The sequence below is a fragment of the Marmota monax genome, unplaced genomic scaffold (genome assembly GCF_021218885.2).
Source record: "Marmota monax isolate L192 unplaced genomic scaffold, Marmota_monax_Labrador192_F-V1.1 WCK01_AAM20220418_F8-fsc00053, whole genome shotgun sequence".
NCBI lineage: Eukaryota > Metazoa > Chordata > Mammalia > Rodentia > Sciuridae > Marmota > Marmota monax.
The window spans coordinates 13,094,747-13,118,490 of record NW_026693153.1 but is presented as its reverse complement, the minus strand read 5'-3'; the positions used below and the strand labels follow the sequence as shown (position 1 = coordinate 13,118,490).

Sequence of the window (23,744 nt, the reverse complement as noted above, 5' to 3'; positions counted from 1 at the left end):
CAGTGGTAGAATGCTTGCCTAGCATGTGTGAGGCACTGGGTTCAATTCTCAGCACTGCTGCATGTAAATATATATATATATATATATGTAATATATATATACACACACATACACACACACACACATCGTGGGTTTTCCACTACACAAAACTGAAATTGCACCTTGTATCCATCCCAGTTGACTGCCAAGAAATCACTTTTTTCTACCAAGTATTTAAAAGTGTAAATTTATATTTCTTGGCAATGATCATGATCAATGATCAAATAAAAGATTCTTAGTTGAAGTAGAGCCTCCCTATCTCTAGCCATATGTGAATGCATCTCAAAATAGATGAAATTTGTAAACATTTCTTTGGATCTCCTATGAACATCATTGTATGCAGGAAGTTTTCTGCTTCTGATGTGAAGCAGATATTGAAATTAATCCCTGTAGTTGTACTTGTATGAGCCTTATGAAATGAGAAGCAGAGAACTCTACCAGAGAGGAAATACATTTTTTACTTTCTTCTGCTCTTTTTTCTTTTTCTCATATTTCCCTCAGTTTTTACCCTTCCTTGCTTTTTTATACTAATATAATTATCAATAGTCACTTGTCAATATATCCATCACACATAGTATACAGTGCTAATAGGGAGAAAAAATTCTCCCAGTAAGATCTTGTATAATTTCTGTGATGTCAGACACCCATTGTTACTTTTGCTTTTCTTTCCTTTCTGAGCTCCACAACTAATCATCACTATTCATCAAATATTTGAACTTTACCTGTCATTCAACTAAAGATCTACTGTGCTTCATGAAAAGTTGGATGTATAATGTATAATTTTGTTTTGTTCAAAGAATTTTAGAATAAAGATATTCTTCATGCATATTTTAAAAAATGTACATCAATTTATTATTTTAGGTGATGTAAAATAGTGAAAAACAATTTATTTTCTAAAATGTCAATGAAACATCTGATATACATCCAACACGAATAATAGGTTCAGGAGTGAAAAAAAATTGTTTCTTGAAATGCATTCCCACCAAGTATGTGGCAATCTTACCTTTCCTTCTTTAATTACAAAGATACGATATTTACTATATTGTTCTGTGGTTATCCTTTTGTTAAAAATATGTCCTAGCTTTCATAGGTTTTTTTCCCCTCAACAATCACACTTAAACAAATTATTATGGTAATGAAGAGTTGACCTGAAGAGAAACTATAAATTTCTACATGTATTTATTCTCCTTTTCAAGACTAAATATTTCTGTCTTTTCTAATCTAGAGCTTGTATAACTTATTCAGCCAAATTTAAGGAATGTACCTACCCATCCCAGATTTGCACACCAATTCCAATGTAATCTAATGTGTCATCTTCAGAACCCAGTCCCCAAGAAGGAAGATTCATGTGCTGCTCTCATGAAAATTTGTCCCTCTTGATTTTCAAATCCGTAGATTCTGGTTCAAATGTGAATCCAGGTAAGAGAAAGATGAAGCCACAGCTTCCCCTGAGAAATTATTTTAGAATAAAGTTTGAAGACTTTCCATTTGATTCACACTCAATAAGCCACTATCCCTTCCCTCTTCTTCAAGAAAAAGAAACAAAAAAATATAGTAGCTGCCTATTGTGAATGGTATTTAATCACATGTGTTTTGTTTGAGTTTACTGCTTTGCCTTCTGAGAAAAATGGATATTTAAACACTAGTTCAATGATGATAAAATTGACTTTTACTCTTACAAAAAGTGAAGCAATGTCATGTGTAGCAAAAAATTAAAATTTAAAATTTTTGTCTCATTATTTAATTTCTAGACAGCAACAGAAGAATTTTGTAATGTGACTTACATCACAACAGAATTATTCTTGAAAAAAAGACCTTTTAAAAATTCCAAAAAGGTCAAAGTACCACAAAATAATCAAAAGACTGCACATCATAGATAAAACACGCCAGTTGTTATAGAGACTTAAGTATAATTATACTTGGAAAAGAGATACATTATCAGCAAAGAAAAGATGTTTTAAGAATTCTTCATGTTTTCCAAATTGATGGACATGAGTGAGCTCTAATATCATTATGTTTAGAAATGGCTTCATCCAGATCCAATTCTACACCATTGATTTTCACTTCCATGCAGCCATTATAAAAGGCGTTCACTGGTGTGGCATTGAAAGGTACATCTGTAAAAACAGAATATTCAGCTATTAGTCCAAGACTTTCTATATCTTATTTGCTTACAGTTAGAATAACTATTCATACTTTCCATTTTCAACTAAATTCTAATCCTAAAGGAGAAATTAATAATGATTTTACATGATAATATATATTATTTCATATATATATATATATATATATATATATATAATTACATTTGACATGGAATTCAGCATATCATGAGTTCCTACAATTTTATAAACACAATTAGTTCCATCCAAATATCCAATCTTTTTTACATACCATGATAATCCTTTTTTAAAATTATTGTTGTGACAAAAATAGAATTCTAGCCAGGCACAGTGGTGCATGCTTTTAATCCCAATGTCTTAGGAGGCTGAGGCAGGAGGATCTTAAGTTCAAGGCCAGTCTCAGCAACTCAGTGAGACACTGTCTCAAAATAAAATTTAAAAGAGAGCTGGGGATGTGGCTTAGTGGTTATGTATCCCTGGGTTCAATTGCAGGTACAAAATATGAAAAATAAAAAATAATGCAGATTTTTATATTTTCCAAAGAACTAGTTTCTTAAGCATACAAAAGCAGGTCATAATAGAAGATTCACTTTCATGTAATAATGATATTGTTTTAAGCAGTTTTACTAATTTCTCAATGCATAGTTTAGGTTCACCTCAGGGCCTTTGTATACTTCATTATCTCCATCAAACTAAATACTTAATACTCAAGTAACACCCATGGATTCCCAAGAACTTTAAAAGCATTTCACTCTTTGTTTCCTCTTTTATTTGTCATGTCTTCTTCATGAATTTTAAATATCACTGTGGATATTCAGTATCTCTTATACTTCTTTCTCAATATCTTTCACCAAAAAATTCAAATTTTCTACCTATAATTTGCCATAGTGCATAAAATCCATGCTTTTCTATACATCCACAGGATATTTTAAGAATCCCTTTCAAATCTGGCTCAACATCATTGATTATTCTCTATTTAAAAAAAAACCTCTTACCCCTATAGTACATATAATTATTCTGCACCAATTACAAATAAAACATTATTTTAAAAAATCCTCAGAATTATCATTTTCCACTGAATTTAAATTAACATTCAATTTAATGTCTATTTTGTATATCAATAATTTAGCCATCTCATAGTTTATACTCTTAATATCTTCATTTTCAGTTTTCCTCAATTTTTCTTGTTTCTTTCTTTCAATACTTAATCATTGAAGTGAGTCCTTAGTGTTATTGCAAAGACACTGAAATTGTAGTATTTTTACATCTTTTAAATTTCTTGTTTGTTCAATTTCTTAAAATTATATTCAGCTACTTTGTGAATAAGAGTGCAGGTAGTTTCCTATATAGAATTCATTCATATTATCTGCAATTATGCTTCCTAACAATTAACCATGTTAATTAAACTACATCTAGCTAACTATGGTGGTTAATCTAGATTGTCAATCTGATTAGATTGAGAGATATGTAGAATCAAGAGACATCTAGATGTGCTTCTGAGGATATTTTCAGTACGATTGGCATGTAGGACAGCAAACTGAAGTGGAGAACCCACCCTGAAATAGGTTGGGGGCCAGGTGAAACAAAAGACAAAAGGAAGCCTCAGCAGATGCAAACTGGATTCTTTTTCAGTGGGTGCATCTGTTGCTGTTGTCATCACCCCAGGACATTGGACTCCAGCTCCTTCACTCTTCCAACATGAACTCTCACCAGTGATTCTTCAGGGAGTCTCTAAATTGGGGCTACAATTTTGTCCTTACTGTTCTGAGAATTCAGCTCTTTGGAGTGTGCAGCTACTGGTTCCTCTGGTTCTTCAGAGTGCAGATGGCCATTGTGGGTCTATCCAACTTATGACTATGTAAGCCAATCTAATAAATCCCCTTTTATAATCACATGTACACATATTCTTTTGGTTCTATTCCTCTAGAGAACCCTAATACAATCTTTCTTCCTTCCTGCCTTCCTTCCTTAGAAAACCCTAATACAATCTATCTTTCTTTCTTCCTCCCTCCCTTTCTTCCTTCCTTCCCACCTACCTGTCTGCCTACCTACCTACCTATAAGTTTTGGAGCTCATTTACTTCTGTTCCTTAAAACCTCAGATAAAATTTCATATATGCAAAATTAAGACCCTGAACATGTAAAGCAGTACAAAGAAGGTTACTAGAAGTTCAGACATCAAACTCAGAATTTTCCCATGAAAATAATCTGCAAATAGTACTGAAAAATGCTTCTAAAGAAAGCACCTCTTTTTATCATTTAAAGTAAAACATTAGTACTAATTTTGTTTTTTCTCATATTAAGTCAAAATAAACCCGTTTTTCCAGTTTTGCTAAATGGAGTCACTACCATGCAACTGTTCATTTCAGAAACCTAAGTTATTCTTATACCTGTCTTTCAATCATTCAATCCAATTAATTTTATTTCTTGCTTAAATCTCTATTCACTGTATGCTATCCCCCACTGACATCACTATAGCCCATCAGCTTCCTCAGCTTCCCAATCTGTAAAATAGGGAAACTAGTTCCCACCTCATTGACTATTTTGAAAATTAAGTAAGTCAATACATTTGAAGCACTCTGAACAGTATTTAGAGTGGTTTTTTTTGCACCAGTAAATAGTAGTGTGGTTACTTCTGCAATAATTACTGCTTCTTCATCTGGACTACTCAATAGCCTCCAACTCATCTCAGTTGTAGGCACTTTTGCCTCCCATTTATTCATCTAAAGAGAAATTTTTAAGTCACAATACTGATATATCCCTTCCTTGTCTAAAACATTTTAATGATTCTAATGCATTATATATAAGACCCTGAATAAAGTATGCACAAGCCTTCTACCTGTCTGCCCAGTTCATAGCCTCATCCTGCAATACGATCTCCCTTGCTCAATATGCAATACTTATACAGATCTGTGTATTTCTCAAGATATTAACACCTTCCCACTTTGCCCACACATGGATCCTCATCCCTATCATCTGGATAAATTCATTTAATCCTTCAAATATTCCATTTACATTCAGTGAGTCTCTTATTCAGAGACACTGTTCCTTAATTTCATAACCAAATCAAGACCTCATTTTCAAACTCTAAAAGAAACCCATACTTTTTCTTCAGAGAAGGGATCACAATTTTAATTATATTGGTATGTTCTCAATCAGTTGTTTAATGTCTGTTTCTGCCACTAGATTGCAAAAGCCTTAATATATATTTGTTTTTACTTTATTCCCAGTACCTGGGATACATGTTCTTAATAAATAATGGATAGGGGCTGGGGATGTGGCTCAAGCGGTAGCACGCTCGCCTGGCATGCGTGCGGCCCGGGTTCGATCCTCAGCACCACATACAGACAAAGATGTTGTGTCCGCCAAATACTAAAAAATAAATATTAAAATTCTCTCTCTCTCTCTCTCCCTCTTTCTCCCTCTTTCTCACTCTTTCTTTAAAAAAAAATAAATAATGGATAAATGATGGAAAAACTAAGTATGAGTGAATAAATGTTAGATAAACAATAAATAGAAGAATAATTATTGAACTTACAACACTATTATGTGGATGAAATGAAATGATATATCGTTTCTAGCTATAATAGTCAAATGGAGTAAAAAAATTGTTGAAACTGAAACTGTTCACCATTAAAAAATAATCAAACAAAAATGTATCAATAAAACATTGGTACAAGCAGCCAGGAGAAGAATATTGAATACTGGAATTTTGCTGTCCCTCCCAATGCTTTTTTACTAAAATTCTATACTTAATGTAGCATCAGCTGAAATAAAAATAGAATTTTTAAAACTGACAAAAAAGTAATCAGATACCTGGAATACCACCCACGTAAGTAGCCACTGTTCCTTTCATTGCTTTGTCCAGGATGGCAAGTTGACTTTTAAAGTCTGGAGAGTAGATGATATATGTTTCAAGTGGAGTCCACACCTCCAAATTGTTTCTATTGACTTTGAAATCCAGGCGAGATTGTTGACTAGAACATAGATTTACAGCGTCTATTCGAGATACCACCACATTTTCAATAGATACTATAATATCCTGAAGAACAGAGAAGACACAATATAAGCAAGTACTAATAGTAATGCCACTTATGAGGCTTTTGAGTTTTGAAATTCAAAAACTGAATTTCAGTGGTTAAAAAATAATGTATTCTAAATTTAAGTGAAAATTATTATTATAATAATCATGATTTAAAAATATATATATTAACTTTACAAAATTCAGGCTTAGCTAAGTTGTAAATATACACTAGCTTCTGAAAATTCCACAAACTAACAGAATTGTTTCTACCAATGAAAGGAATCTAAAGTAGTATTTTAAGCAATATCTTTGTGAGCCTTTCTAACTTAAAAACACACATATGAAAAAGAATGAGTTGAAGAGACTAGGAAAATTTTAAGTGCTTTTGTAAGTACATAACAGCAAAACAAAGGGTTGTTTGTGTCATACAAGAAATTATAGATCTGCATGTAAAGTAAGTAAAAAGGCCCTAAGAAGTACATACCCACAGGTAACCTGCAGGAAGTTTCAGAGTACTGACTAGAAGAACTAGAAGATTCTCCAAAAAAGAAATGTATGCATTTTGCTATAAACTTTTCTGTTGCTATAACCAAATCACTCAACTTGTGGAGAGTGATCTATGCAGGTAGCTTAGAGTGGGACAAAAGAAATATAAAAAGTAGGAGAGAGAAAATAAAACTGAAGGAAGACAAATGTTCTCAAGCTTTCCAAGTAGTAAAAGATAAGCCTGAAATGTTTCTTTAGGAAATATTTATTTTAGGTAAAAAATTCTATACTTCACAAATACAGGTCCTTTGAAGAAATCTGTTACAAAAGTCTGTGTTTCAAATGTCCATATCGTTAAATTCATTAAAAGAGACTTTCACTTGAGATAATGCTCCTTATGTGACAGGATAAATAAAAAAAAGGGAATAAAGACGGGGAACATAGGTGAAAACTAATAGAGAGAAGAGAGGAATCCAGAGGGAAGGAAGAAGGGAGCATGGGGGAATGCTAGGGAACAAAAACTACCAAATTAGGCTATGTCCATTACTAATATATGACATAATTATATACATATACATAATAATTATATGCATAATTATATATAATTATAGTGCACTCATTGAAATAATCATAATACTATAAGAGAGTTCATAGAATAGAACAAGTGAGTCAAGGAGGCCAGGAAGAGGAGAGGAGAGGGAAAGGGAAGGTATTAGGAAATAAGTTTGATCAAATTATGTTATGTACATGTATGAATATGGTACAATGAATCCCACAAATATGTATAATTATAATGCACCAATTAAAAATTTTAAAAAAGTAATAATGCTTCAAAATCATTAATGATATGTATAATACTCTTATGAAATATTGCACATAAATCTTGAGAAGGAGGAACCATGGAGACCAATTCAGAATAAAATAAATATAAAAGAAATGGCATGCATTAACATCCTCCATTGCATAAATGTAGTGCTAAAGAATTCTATTTTGTTTACAAAAACAAATAAAGAAGCAAATAAAAAACTAAAACCCTAATGTTCTTTGTAGGCTAGACATTAAAAAAAAAAATCCCAACAAGAACGCTTCAGCTTGCTTAATTTAACCACCAGAAATGCCCTCCAAATCATCTTTCCAGTTGCAACAGAACCACCTTTTTTTCCATTGCTGTAGCATTATTGAATTATGTGTCTTTTTCAAAAGCTACTAATAACATTCAAACCAATTTTATCATAAACGTAAGTTGCCTGCTGAAATTTGTTGGAATCAACAGTGTATGGCACACAGACAGAACTATTAGCCTCTAATAGAAGCTTGAATAGTATAGATCTTCTTCTAACTTTCATGTTTCCTTGTATCCAAGACTTTCCTTTTCTTCCTCCTGATTTCAGATAAGAATTGACAGCAAGTAGTCAAGTGAACCTGTCTTAGTTTTCTCTCATCTTTTCTAATTTACTCATGCGAGAAAAGATTCAGAGTGCAAGAAAGCACAAATCATCATAATTATGCATTGAATATCTAAGAGTGGATTGTTATCAGACTCATTTCTATTTTATTAGTATAGGATAATTCCCACATGCTTCAAGGATTCTGAATAAAGATGGATCTGTACATACTCTGTGATGGCTCTAATCAGCCCATGAGTCTGCCTAATCTTAGCTATAGACATAACAGGCTTTTGAGTCTCCCCTTCTCTTACTTCTCATTTGAGATCTGAGAAATAAGCCAACAAAGAGTGATTATACCAATCACTTTATATGTCATTTAATCTTCAAAATAGCCCTTCAACATAAATATCATTATATTCATTTAAAAGCACACAGACAAAAACAAGGCTCATACTGGTTTAGAGTAAAGTTACCTGAGAATTTCCAGAGCTGGAGTCCACTAAGGACAAGGCAAAGGGCACTGTGTTATCAGAAACTAAGGCAAGCATGACACCAGTGCCTGTGGATGGGCGGATATTCAAGGTCACATTCACTTGCCAGTCTTCAGCATTGGTTATGTTATCTGCTTAAAACAATGAAACAGAAGCCAGATCAATGTACTCCTAAAGTGCACCAGAGAAAATCTATTATAAAATTATTAATATTCAAGGATGGTTTGTGTAATACTACAGGTATAATTTCCTTTCTCAATGAACTATCTAAAATAGGTAAAATAAAAGTTTTTTTAAACACAGATCAGAAACACACCAGTGGAGCCCCATTTTTCTATTTGTCCTAGAAGAAAATCCAGATTGTGGTGTTAAGATCTTTTATGAGTTTTCCCTACTGACTCCTTAGCAGCTCTTCCTTCTTTCTTGCATATTCACCAATGTTCAAATTTCAGAGTGGTCATGTTTTAAAGTGCACATTTAGAAGGATGTTCTGAAGATGCATTGGAATATTTCTGCCAGAAAACTTGGGTCTAGCTGCCATAATCACCAATAGTCCTCCTTCTAGAACACTGGAAAGGACAAATATGACTCTACACACATGGGGGAGGTACATGGTTTGATAGAGAAATACTGTGAAATCAAAAGTTAATGAAATTAGAAGAGAAACTCCTGTTCTCTGATTCCTCTGTTATCATACTTCATCATTTTTTCTTAATTACCAGGTTAATTGTTCATCAGAGTGAAGGGCAAGCTCCAGGAGGTACATAGCTCTATAATTACTTTGTTTTCCAGAGTAGAATATCAATAAATATTTGTTGAGTTAATATGTTTCCAAAGTACAGTAACAATTACATAAGGACAGTTCAGTCAATAACAGGCCACACATAGAATGATGGTCCCATAAAATTATATCAGCTGATGATATAGTAGCCAGTACAGTTTGTGTAAATACATTCTACAATGTTCACACGATGACAAAAGCACATAATAATGCACTTCACAGAAGATATCCCAGCCATTAAGCTCCAGAAATAGCAACCTTAACTAACATTGAGAACTGCAGTTGAATTGCTAAAACAAATTACTTAGTGCCCTTGAAAGGGGGTGAATATGAACAGAAAAATAATTTTCCTTTGTCAAGATGTTCTCCCATTTAGCCACATGCAATGCCACTGTATTTAATGAAATAATCTTATAATTATAAGGCCACTGTATTTAATGAAATAATCTTATAATTTCCATCCAGAAGAGAATACATATATAATTATCATGAAATAAGTAAAATTCAGCAAGGGATAGTAATAACAAACTCAAAATAAAATTAATATTGAAATACACAAAATTTATAATGTAAAATTAAATATTAATTATAAAGTAGGTACTTTCCAAGTTATCCATGAAATAACTAATTTTTTATAAAGGTAATTTTTTTCAGGTATGCCATAACTCTTATTTTCATTTGCTTATCAGGATCCCCCCCCCCCCCATATTCATTCATCAACCCATTCAAAACATTTTTTGAAAATTTTGTACATGCAAAACAAAGCTAAAGTTAAAGGCATTGTCTCAATTTACATTAGGAAAACAAATCATTGGTAAATATTTTTAAGTTACAAATAAACACTCAGATTATATTTTTTAAACAGTGATATTAAGATATTACCTTACTTAATTTATAGTGCAAAGGGATAGTAGCTATAATAATAAACCCTTAACAAAGAAAAAGACAATCAAAAAAATAAAATGTACAAATAGTAATAAACATGGAGAAATATTCATCATCAGTACAAATTAGAAAAACAATATTTAAAATAACACAAAAAAATCATTTTTTGAACGGTTAGATTGGAACAGATTCCAAGTAAAAACTTTCTCCTTATTTTGGTAAACATATTAATTAATATAAAGATTTTTGGAAGAGAATGTAATTAAACCTATGATAATTATATATTTGCATGACCTTTGATGATGATATCTAAGATGCTTTCCTACAGAATTAACCACATAAAGATTATAGGATGTATGCTCATGGATGTTCACAGAAGTTTTATTTGTAAAGGTAAATATGAGTCAGTCTGGGAAACCAACATGCTCCATTTAGGCTATAGAAACTTGAAAGGGCACTATTCCCACTTCAATAATAACAAAAAACAAATTATCTGTATGATCACATTTTTTCTTGAACTAACAAAAAGTTGAAGTTGCAGAGCAACCAAATAATCAAAACATAAAGAAAGATGCATCCAAGGAGAGATGAGAACAAATTCTTACCCAGAAAGACACTGGATACCACACAATTGGGTAAGAATAATTTAAAAAGTTGCAAAATAATAAAGTACATGCATGGAATGATGTGAGAGAATGGAAATTCTAAGAACTGCAGACAAAAGGAAAATTGATACCCCATCCTTAGACTCTTTTCCATGGACCTTACTGGGTCCTCAAAAAAAAGGGGGGGGGCAGGGAAAGAAGCTAAAGAAAGCCTTCCCCTAGCACAACCTTGAGATCAATGTTAACTTCAGGAAAGGTACAAAATCACAATCTAGAGCTTTCTATGTTTCCTCTACACAGGAAGAGTTTTAAAGCACTGGGGAAAAGGAAAAAAAAAAATATTGTCATTAGAATACATATAAAGACCCATAGCACCTACAGATTAGGGAAAAACAAACCAAGGAAACCTACCATGGATATGGAACAGGAAAACATTTTAAGTACTAACCATTAGACACTTATCTTACTGGTAGGGGAAGCAATGAAAAGTCCATACCACTGACACCCTAGGATATAAAGATAATTAAAACTGAATCTGTTTCAGAACAATAGACAATATTCCACTGACTTCCAAGCCCTTTAAACCATGTTAACAAATTTCAAGAAACAAGTACGAACATTCTGCTGGTGGTGAGCAAGACCATGAAGAGATATTTCTTGAAACATATAATAAAGCAAATATCTAAAATTGAGTCACTACTATGAAAAACTTAATAACTGGTCAGTCATGAAAATATTTTTAGCAACCTACCCCCTACCTTTTGCAGAAGCTCAATTGTATTAGCACATTTTCTGTTGCTATTAAAAAATACCTGAAGATAGTTTGTTGGGTACACAGTTTTAGAGGTTGAAAATCCAAATAGGATGATGCCAGCATTGGTGAGGGCTTCAATGCAAATGACATCAAGGAAGCAGAGTGTGTGAGAAGGGGCAAAAGCTCATGAGAAGATATGAGCCCAGAGAAGTGGAGGGCCAGTTTTCCTCTTTTGTTAAAAACCATTCCTTGAGAACTAACTCATCTGATTCTACTCATCACTAGATTCAATCTCTCCATAAAGGGCTTTCAAAAGAAGAGGTGTGCTCATTTCTAGATATATGTAGCATTTACCTCAGTCTCTACAGTGCTCTGTAAAATGCCCACCTTATCTATGCTAAAAAACTACATAATACACCAAGACATGGGAAATGCAACAGTCAATCAAGAGACACAATAGTAAACATGCCAGACTCAGCTATGACATAGATGTTGAAACTATTAGGGAATTTTAAATAATTGTGGTGAATGTGTTGAAAGTTTGGGTGGACAAGCTAGACAATGTGTATGGACAGATTGACAATTTCAGTATTTTAAGGAATTATCAAATGGAAATGTTAGAAATGAAGATGAATCCCTTTGATTAACTAATTGAAGACTCAAAACAACAGAAAAATCTGAACTTTAAGATACATCAATCAAATCTACCCAAAATTAATCAGGGTATATGCCAATAAACTGTAAATAATAATATAAGCATATTCAACTGCCTTTATATATGTATTAATATTCCAGAAAATTAAGTATATAACAGTACAAATAAGTCTATGCCTGACACATAGTACTCAAGAAAGTTTACTGAATAAATTATGGTTGTCTGTCAATGAATAAATTTAGTTACCAATGAGAAAAGAGAAATAAAATGAAAAATCACTTACTATAGTCTATGTTAAATTGAGCAACTCCAGAACCAGGATAGTAGGAACCCTTCTCCACAGTGACAAAGCAATGTTTATTTTGTTTTTCTTGAATGATCTCCTTTACTCCTAAAGCTCCTTGATTCATCAAATTCCAGCCTCTTATACATCCATCTAGACGAGGGTTAATCTAACAAATCAAAATACAGGTCAGAAGTACATTTTAAATTAAAGTCAGACATAAATATATTGATTCAAGGTATAGGTTTCATTTAGATGAAAAACTTTTTCTTGATTTTTAAAGTATTTTAAATATTTTGAATTTAATCTCAATTTTTCTTTTTGAGACATTTTTCACATGAATAGTCTTTGGACCAAATATGTTTTTTTTAAAAAAAAAATTTTTTAATAGCTGAGTATGGACTATTATGATGTTAATAGAGAATTGACATTTGAGGATTTTAAAAAATCTACTTCTCCATGAGTAATTCTGGGGACTTATATGGGCAAAAAAACCCCCCACAACAATCTAAAAACACACCAATCGTTTTCTTATTTCCTTATTCCCTTAATTTCAAGAGTCACTAATATTATTTTTTTCATATTCAATTCAAGTTGTCACACTTAGTTTATTTAATAAAATAACTTCTGTTGACTTTTGGGGAAACAAATCTTCAAACCTATTATAGACAAAAGGAATTCATCCATGGTAAATGACATAAGTTTGGATTATTACCGGTTTAATGAGTGCATTTTCTACTTTCCGAGGTAATCCTGCAAAGTATATTTTGGTTTCCCGAAATCCATTTGTAGGTTTAAAAAGGGACCCTGGCTTATTTATATTCATCACAGCTTCTTTAGCTATTTTAATACTGATGCTGTGTTCTAATTCTTCCACAGACACCTACAATTAAAAACAAAAAAATCATTAAACAAGCAAGCATTGCTACATGTCATTTGAAATACTAGACTTAAAATCTTATTATTCCAAAAAAAATTTTAAGTACTTATTTTAATGTAATTATTAATTTGTTCCAATCCATTTGGAAAGTCGAATCATGATTAATATGACAAAATGTGTTTTAAAGTAATAGTACTTGATCAAAAATTAAATGTACATCTTATTTTCAAGTTAAAAAAATCAATATTACTAAGTTTAAACATTCAGTTATAATATATATTGTTAAAACTAATATGTCATAAAATTAAATTTTTAAAATAAAAGCAAGCCACTGTATTTTAGGAAAATTTTGAATGTTCTCATTTTGCAATTTTAGGATAGTACACATTGAAACAACAATGCAAATAATTTCTTTTTTTCCCCACATCTTCATACATGTATTTTGTATAATGATGAGGGTCTCCTTCCACCATCCATGCTATAGACTAAGAGAGCATACACACACACACACACACACACACACACATACACACACACATACACTAAGAGAATCATTTTTCCAGTAGTGTGTTCAAAACACCCAACATACTTTTTCTCCAAAATTCAGAGGTGACTAAAGTTATAAGAAAGCACATACATAAAATTAAAATGAGATTTTATAATTTTGAAAGTACTTGGGTTTTAAGAAATGGTTGGAAGTGACAGTAAACAATAAAAAATTCTCTTAGGAAGATAATTTGAAGAACAATGATGCAGTTGTCTCATGTAAAACTGTTTAACATTCAGGATGTAAACTGTTCACTTGCTAATCAATAACAGAAGCCAACTGATAGACGTATTAAACACCACTACAGGAAGAGAAATACTACTCTCAAAAGTAAAACTAATTTAGTAACATTACATGCTTAAAGTTGGTCAATATTCTGTCCTTAATATGTCCAAACAGCAGCATTTTCCTCTAATGACTATTCCCTTCTTCAAAGAAGTGCTTGACTCAGGTCCTCAGCCTTTAGGACCTGAGTTTCCTTTCCTTCTCCTACATTCTTGCCATTCCTTCTCAGTCCCCCTGGCTGGATCCCCTTCCTCTTAACTTCTAGTAAAAAGCTCTAGGCTTGAGTCCCCAGACCTTTTCCATCTAATCATGCAAGTAATTTAAATGAGATTCTATGGGACCCAGTCTACAACATTTGGAAAATTTGGGGGATGAGGAGAACTTTTACTTGTCACAACAAGTAGGAGACAAGCTGGCATTACAAGGTTCTAGGCACTATGCAATATACAGAATAATTATGCAAATTAAGTAACAAAATACCCAGAATCTTGTAAATCTTCTGAACATCTCCATTAAATATTCATGTAGGGAATCCTAATGTTTATTATTATCTGAACTAAACACATTTGTTGCAACATGTTAACATTCTTTTTTTAAAGAATGCAATAATCCTGTCAACCAACAATAGTAATGTTTTTTTTTATTTAGATCTTTATCAAGTTTCTCACCATTTTGGAAAATTAGTATTACTGATAACAAAACCATCTATGCACTTATGGTATTCAAGTTGGTAACATAATACCCCAGTATAAATCTTCATTTGTAGCTTTCACACTATTCTATGTATAGAAGCAAGCTTTGAAAACTATTAGCTGTATTTCAGTAGTTACAAAATGTGGCATTTATACACAATGGAGTATTACTCTGCACTAAAAAATGACAAAATCATGGAATTTGCAGGGAAATGGATGGCATTAGAGCAGATTATGCTAAGTGAAGCTAGCCAATCCCTGAAAAACAAATGCCAAATGTCTTCTTTGATATAAGGAGAACAACTAAGAACAGAGCAGGGAGGAAGAGCATGAGAATAAGATTAACATTAAACAGGGACGAGAGGTGGGAGGGAAAGGGAGAGAGAAGGGAAATTGCATGGAAATGGAAGGGACCCTCATTGTTATACAAAATTACATATAAGAGGAAGTGAGGGGAAAGGGAAAAAAAAACAAGGGGGAGAAATGAATTACAGTAGATGGGGTAGAGAGAGAAGATGGGAGGGGAGGGGGGGGTGGATAGTAGAGAATAGGAAAGGCAGCAGAACACATCAGACACTAGTATGGCAATATGTAAAACAGTGGATGTGTAACGGATGTGATTCTGCAATCTGTATACGGGGTAAAAATGGGAGTTCATAACCCACTTGAATCAAATGTATGAAATATAATATGTCAAGAATTATGTAATGTTTTGAACAACCAATAATAAAAATTTAAAAATAAAAAATAAATAAATAAATAAAAACATAAAGATCCCCTTTAAAAAAAAAATCCAGTTGATTAAAGAGATGATCTCAATTATAAAAATAAAGGCCATTCTGGAGATTATATTAAAATGATATCTTTAGGTACTCTGCTTGTATCCACTATTGTATACTGTTTGAACAAATTGATTACATATCTATAAGTTTTTATTTAAGTTGAATTAACTTTTTGATTTTTGTTACAGTGTATTTCTCTTATTTTAAAAATTATCTGTGGCAATTAAGGGTAGCTATTCTTGATTAGTGGTGTCTATGCATAAACTGTTATGCCTGTTAACATAACAGGAGAGACACCACTGTTCACCCAATGACAGCCACTAAAAAGACTAAAAATCAGGTAGTTCAAACAAGTAACTGAAACAATTTTAGTTAGAGGAAACCTTAAGTATATTAAGTGAAAATATAATTTTCAATACATCCTGTTCCAAGGATGTATAGAGTGTAGAAAATAACTCATGTAACACATTTTTTTGCTATCACTATAAATACAAATTATGATTTCATTCAGACTGCATCAAAGTGGAAAGTCTGTAAAACCTACCATATTCCATATACCATTATTAATAATATTGCCTCCAGTTGTGACTTTGGCTGTGTGCTCATTCTTAAATTGGATTTCAATCTTTCCATCACGAAGTGCAATCAGGAGCCAAGCTGAGTGATCGAGAGATTCTGCAAACAGTATCACACCTTCTGCATCATATGTCCGGAAATCAAATTCAGCTGAAAATCTAAACAATGGCCAAAGAGAGATTCTTAATGGTGAGAAATATGGAAGGTTAAAGTATCATCATTTTTATTTTTCCTTGTGCTTGCAAATAGTAACATGCTGTAAGATTCAACTACTTATTTTATTCCCTGGAATTAATTTTTTAATATTTATATTTTAGAAGTAGTTGGATACATACATTTATTTTGTTTATTTATTTTTATGTGGTGCTGAGGATCGAACCCAGGGCCTTGTATGTGCTAGATGAGTGCCCTACCGCTAAGCCACAATCCCAGCCCTGGAATTAATTTTTAAAAAGTCAGAATTAGACAGTTCATATGTTGTGTTTGGCTTCATGTATATAAAATCTGGTTACTACATTTTCTTGCTTATTATTGGAGGTTTTGTCTCAGTGAACAGATAGATGCTTTGGTAATTTTTCTTTTTCTTTTTTGGTATATGTTTTGAAGGCCTCTTTCAAATGCTGTAATGAATATAAAAGTATAGAACTTAGGCATATTGTATCTATCCTGGAGCCTTTTATACACAATACATTCTGAGGTTAAAGGTTGTATGTGTGTGTGTGTGTGTGTGTGTGTGTGTGTTTAAAACTGCATGCGTGCCTGCTTACTATATCCCTAAGTGATTAGTGAAAGATGTTACAATTTTGTGATTGGTGTAATATCGAAAGCATGTTTTGCCTGTGATTTCATATATTTCAAGAAAGAATCACAGAGCTCTACAGGATAGCATCTGGATGACTGCAAATATAATTAAGCCTTTGTGTGTAATAAAGATGGAAAAAAACAAAAAACAAACAAAAACTTCAGACAGCAGCCATTGAAGAAAGGCAGTGGTGGTTCTTCCATACCCCATGGCCATAGCCTCAATAAGGACAAGGTGACCAAGAATGTGAATAAGCTAATACACAGCCACTATCATGGATGCCTCACCAAACACAATAAGTGTCTGTGGGAAATGATCACAGAGGTGTGAGTTCATCAAAAAAAGGATAGGGACTCACATTCTTGCCAAAAGGAAGCAAGAGGAGTTGAGCAATGCCCTGGCAGCAATGGGGAAAGCAGCTCCCAAGACAATCTGGACTCTCCCCAACCCTGCCAGTAATTAATGAGACTTTTACAGAAAACAAAACAAAAACACTTTAAAATGTGTTAGCTTGATTTCAAAATCTCTCAAAAAACCAATGTGTAAATCACTGCAGTAGCTGCAGTAGAACACATGGAAGGAAAGCTTAGCAAATATAGTCTCACCATGTGATGAACGTTCTGAGTTCTGGCAATGCCTATTGCTATTAAGACTTGGGATGTGGATATAGTACAGACATTATAAGGAAAGAAAATCTTAAGAATGCTTGATTTAAAATAAAATGTGTTGATTCAGTGCCCTTGGAACACTTTAATGAGAATTAGCATTAATAATTTCCAAGGAATCAGATAATCAAAATGATTTTAAAAAGACAAACATGGGGAAAGAAAAATAGCTGCATACCTATTAATTATCTAGGATAAAAGAAAAGTAATTTAAATTAAAGAGTCCAGACTTTTGATAATTACTGGATGAACAAGGAATTCTACATCCTCATCCCAACATGTAATAGTAATGGTAATAGAGGTAGTATTTGTAATGGGGCACAGACCTTCCTCAAAGGTAACAATCAAAGAGTGACAAAATAAACTTTTCCATCATTAGAATTCCAAGTAAATACTGTAAAGAGGTAAAATGTGGAGTAAAGTATGTTGGATGGATAATAATGAGTGGGAATTTACTGACATGAGTTCACATTTAAAAAGAACCATTTTACTTGAAACAAGAACTTCAATCCTTTTTCATAATGATCTGAGCATTTTACTGATGTGAAACATGGATTATCTTGTCAAAATCTAAATCTGTGTATGGTTAGGATCTTCCAGAAGTTGATCCTATTATGAAGATAATTTCCTTTTCTTTATAAAATTGTACTAGAATGGTATTTCAAAGAGTTGTGTTCAGAATATTTTGTTTCTGGAATACATCATCAGCATACTGATTCATTACATTGGGGAACAATTCATTCAGTTTCAAAAGTACTATTGAATGGAAAAAAAGTAAATTTGTTAACATTGGGTAAGGCAAATATTTGTCTACATAAAAACAGATGTGAAAAAAAAAACAGTTGTGCAGGAATTTGCTTTTAAAAAGCACTAGCTGTGGGGCTGAGGCTGTGGCTCAGAGGTAAAGCGCTCACCTACCATGAATGAGGCACTGGGTTCGATCCTAAGCACCACATAAAAATAAAATAAAGATATTGCATCCACCTATAGCTAAAAAATAAATATTTAAAAAAAGCACTAGCAGTTCTTTGTGTTAGTTACACAGGTGGCACTTGATAAAAATTCATCAAGCTACACATTTAATATATTTGCACATTTCTACATATATATTAGACTTCAAAAAGTATAAACTAAAAAATAATAAAGAAACAAATAGATACTGGAAAAATAATTAGTTGGCCAGTTCTGGTCCGATGTAAGGGATCATACAAAATTGTAAATTGCCAAAGAGAAATGAATATGCCCATAATTGTCTAAAGATATACTGTAATCAGGAATTTCTCTCTCATTCTCATTATTCTCATAGCAAGGAAGGGTTGTATCTAATCCACCTTATTAAAAGACATTATTTGCATGTGCTAAGAATTTGCTCACATTCCGTAGGCTCTCTATTCACTTCACTGATTGTTTCTTTTGCTGATAAGAAGCTTTTCAGTTTGAATCCATCCCATTTATTAATTCTTGATTTTATTTCTTGTGCTTTAGGAGTCTTCTTAAGGAAGTAAGGGCCTTATCTGACATGATGAAGATTTGGGCCTACTTTTTCTTCTATTAGGCACAGAGTCTCTGGTCTAATTCCTAGGTCTTTGATCCACTTGGCGTTGAGTTTTGTGTATGGTGAGAGATAGAGGCTAAATTTCATTTTGCTGCATATAGATTTCCAGTTTTCCTAGCACCATTTGTTGAAGAGGCTCTCTCTTCTTCAATGTTTATTTTTGGTGCCTTGATAACCACACACACATCTGATAGAGCACTAATCTCCAGGATATATAAAGACTTTAACTCAAAAAACTTTATACCAAAAAAACAAATATCCCAATGAATAAATGGGCTAAGGAACTGAACAGACACTTCTCAGAAGAAGATATACAATCAATCAACAAATATATGAAAAAATGTTCAACATCTCTAGCAATTATAGAAATGCAAATCAAACTACTCTAAGATTTCATCTCACTCAGTTGGAATGGCAGTTATTAAGAATATAAGCAACTATAAGTGTTGGCAAGGATTTTGGGGAAAAGGCACACTGATATATTGCTGGTGGACTGCAAATTGGTATAACCACTATGGAAAGCAGTATGGAGATTCTTTAGAAAACTTGGAATGGAACCACCCTTTGACTCCTCTATTCCTCGGTCTATACCCAAAGGACTTAAAAATGAGCATACTATAGTGACACAGCCACATCAATGTTTATAGCAGCTCAATTCACAATAGCTAAACTGTGGAACCAACCTAGATGACCTTGAATAGATGAATGATAAAGAAACTGTGGTATATGTACACAATGAAATATTACTCAGCAATAAAAGAGAATAAAATCATGGCATTTGCAGGTAAATTAATGGAGTTGGAGAATATCATGCCAAGTGAAGTAAGCCAATCCCCAAAAAACCAAAGGCTGAATGTTTTCCCTGATAAGTGGATGCTGATCCACAATGGGGATCGGGGGAAGCATGGGAAGAATGGAGGAACTTTGGACAGGGCAAAGGGGAGGAAGGGGATGGGAGAGGACAAGGGGTTAGGAAAGAGTGAAATGAGATGGATTTATGTACCCTAGGTACATGTATGATGACACAAATGGCGTGACTCTATTTTGTGTACAACCAGAGAAATGAAAAACTGCTCCATTTGTGTACTATGAATTGAAATCTATTCTGCTGTCATGTATAACAAATTAGAAAAAAGAAATAAGTTAATTTAAAAAGAAGAATATACTACACCTCCCCAAAAGAAAAGAAGATGTTATTTATTTTGAGACTTTCATGAAATGGAACATTAAAGGAACACAATTACATAAATGAATCAGAGAATAATTTTCAGTTTTCTTTAATAACAAGAATTCTGTGAAGTTGAATTATCAAAGGAAGAGATGAAAAAATTCATATAACTAATAAATTCTAAACATGCATTCAACAAAGTGCTGCATATATTGATGTTCTAAAAAATACTTGAGTATGTTCCCTTTATCTAGTTTTCAGAACATGTATAGAGAAAAGTGAAAATTTCACAAGTACATTAAATAAATTCATTATAAAGTGAAGAATGATGGGATAAAGTAAAATAAGTACTGGAAAACAGTTCAAAATAGTTTTAGTGTAAAAGTTACATGTATGAAGGAGCAAATTATTTTTAGGTTTCCCAAATCATCTGATTGATAACACACCTAATTTATCTCATTGACAATATAATTCTATGCATTTCAGACCTTTCCATTTATTATTCTTCTTTCCTTATCTGCATAACTTCTAGAAATTATTGATGGCATTGGTTCCTTACCTGGTGGTTTCTGGCAAACGAAATTTTAAATATAAGACAACCCCTGCAAAATGCTCTGCCAAATAAAGCAATTCATAATTTTTGTCAAGGTTTAGGGGCAGGCAAACTGGAACTGCCTAGAAGAAAAGAAACAAACAAACAACAACAACAACAACAAAAAATGCATAAATCTTCCTTGGAGTTTATGCAGGTTGTGTGTCTTTTCTCAGGTTCCTAATGTTTATGCAGGTTGGAGTTTATGCAGGTTGTGTGTCTTTTCTCAGGTTCCTAATGTATCCTGTTATACACTTAAATTAAAAATACCTTTGGTAATAATAAAGCAGTATCTTTCACTTTCTTCAATATACCCTCCAAGAATCTATGTGATCTTGTTCAAGTTTGAATTATTCAATGTTTGTAACTTTAGATTTCTCTCTTTGATATTTCCTTTGCAAATCTCAGGGTTAAACACAATCTCTTTCTTTAAGTACCAACATGTACCTCTTCAATTAACTGTTAGGTATGATGCCTTCATGAACTAAATCTGAAGATTATTTTTATTTAGAGTTGAACATAGGTGGAACAATGAATGTACCAACAAACAGCATCTCATTCATTCACTCATTAATTTTTTAAGCAAACGCATTCTGAGCAAGAACGTGCTATCTAGACAGTAAAGGGAAATATTGAAAAGCCTGGAGAGAATAAACATGAGGTATCATCTTAGTCCCCAAGGAAGTCACAAGAAAGTGATTTAGAGTTATCACATGTCTTACCAAGTACTTGTTTTCGAAGAATGAAAACAAATGCTAAAATGGAAAATTTCCTTAGGATAAGTTCTTGGACACATATAAAGGATATTTTGAGGAAAACTGCAAACATAGCCCTCTGTTAAATACAGACCAGAAATAACATTTCATTTCCTCTATTTCAAGACAGATGGTGATATGTAACTAAAGCAAATATTGAAATAATAAGCAACTAAGTTACAAAATAAAACATTCACACAGCATGACATTTTAATAAAGTAATACCGAAGTTACTACATTTGGCAACTAGCTTACCTTATTTTTCTTTACCAAGTAGGTAGCATGATATTGAATGTTATGCTTTTCTGGACATATAATCCTTGACTTGGCAATATATAAAGAGGTATATGTATATACTCCTTATTTGGGAATTTAAAATAGTCTGCCATATATATGTATATATAAAACCTTTGCATGTTTAAAAAAATGGTGCTAAGATTGAAAGGATCACTAACATACAATCCTTACTTAGGAAAATAAAAAGAGTTTTGGATGTTGGCCTGTTTATTTCAATAAAGGAAAAACTAAAACCTACCTGAAAATTCAATTCCTGGGTCAATTATGCATTAAATCTGAACGACTAAAAGCAAGTTTGAGAGACACAGATTAACAAAATTAGGCTCTAAAATTTGACGTATGTAAATCCTACTAAATCCTATTCTGAACTGAAAGTTTAAGATCACTCTTACAAGTACTAAGACACCTTAAGCATGATCAAACTTGCCAGAGTAGAACTCAGAAAGGTAGACATTAGAAAATGTTTTCACTAAAATTTTTATGCAGGATATTTCTTCATATAAAAAGTACTAATCTTAGCTTTTCTTAGTTTCTTAAGTATGCATATAGTTTGAATTTTGTAAATGCACAGGCTACACTCTAAGTGCCCCTTTTTTAATGTAGCCACTAATTATTCCCAATTTTTATGACTTACATGATCACATTGAGCTAACAGATTGTGACTTACAGCCTGCTTAGATCTACAATTATTACTGAACATCTGTATTTTGCTGACTTACCTCAGTTATATGGAAACAAGTGCTTGGCTCTCTCATTTTAGTAAAGAGGTAAGAAGTTTAGCATTGTAAATGTTTACCTCACAACTCTTCTGATCTTGGGCAAGTTTGAATCCTTTCTTCCCATCACAATAGCAAGAGTAGCTGCCAGGGTAATTGACACAAAGTTGAGCACACATGTTCTCAGAGCATTCATCTATATCTAGGGTAAAAAAAGAACACAAACCTTACTATTTCCTAAATGACCAATCCAACAGGCAGATTTTAGTTTGAGATAATCAATGACAACAGATCTTTAGAGAAAGAAATTCCTATGACATCAAGTCTTAAAACACTAGGTCTGGAAATTTAAATGAGTTATAAGTGTAAGGTTCACTTGTGCACTTGAAACAACAAATCTAGTAATTAGTAAACTAATAATAGTGTAACAATTATACCAATTTCCTGATTTTGAATTTGAAGAAAAAAATTATTGAGGGTCTCAACTGTCTTATCTGACTATATGAATGATCTTGAGATTAGCTCCCAATTCTTTGCTTTGAAGAAAAGAAAGGAGAAGAAAGGGAATGGAGGTGAAGATAGGGAAGCAAAGGAAAGACAGAAGAGGGAACAGTAAAAAAAGAAAAAATGCCTTTTAACTAACTGCACATTAAAGCAATGGGGATTAAATGACAGTATCAAGAACATTTGACTACTCATAATAATTAATGGGAGCAATACATTTAAGCACATACCTTTATTTCTTCTTATCTTTTTAAAAAATTAACATTGCTATGATATTATCTCACATATTGTGTGGTTTTTGGTCTTGTCCCTAACCTCAGTGACATTTTGGAAAAAATCATTGTTGAAATTTGTAATATTGTGCTGAAACTAAAGTTCACTTCAAGGCTGGCTACATAAAAATCCTTAATATTTT

At 32.6% G+C, this 23,744-nt stretch overlaps 1 protein-coding gene and 1 pseudogene across 1 annotated transcript in view; one reads left to right on the top strand and one right to left on the bottom strand.

Moving 5' to 3' along the window:
* Positions 1-1,685: 1,685 nt before the first annotated feature.
* The window catches only part of Pros1 (protein S), an 87,128-nt gene continuing 65,069 nt past the window's right edge, over positions 1,686-23,744 (bottom strand). Inside the window, exons 8-15 of the mRNA XM_046455322.2 lie at positions 22,906-23,027; positions 21,025-21,140; positions 16,244-16,433; positions 13,229-13,396; positions 12,514-12,682; positions 8,533-8,681; positions 5,978-6,203; positions 1,686-2,156 (exon numbers count right to left, since the gene is read on the bottom strand). Of these exons, the coding sequence (XP_046311278.1) occupies positions 2,008-2,156; positions 5,978-6,203; positions 8,533-8,681; positions 12,514-12,682; positions 13,229-13,396; positions 16,244-16,433; positions 21,025-21,140; positions 22,906-23,027 (1,289 nt within the window). The 3' untranslated portion in view covers positions 1,686-2,007. The remainder of the gene's footprint in view (positions 2,157-5,977; positions 6,204-8,532; positions 8,682-12,513; positions 12,683-13,228; positions 13,397-16,243; positions 16,434-21,024; positions 21,141-22,905; positions 23,028-23,744) is intronic.
* On the top strand, positions 16,441-17,540 carry LOC124100004 (large ribosomal subunit protein eL36-like; annotated as a pseudogene).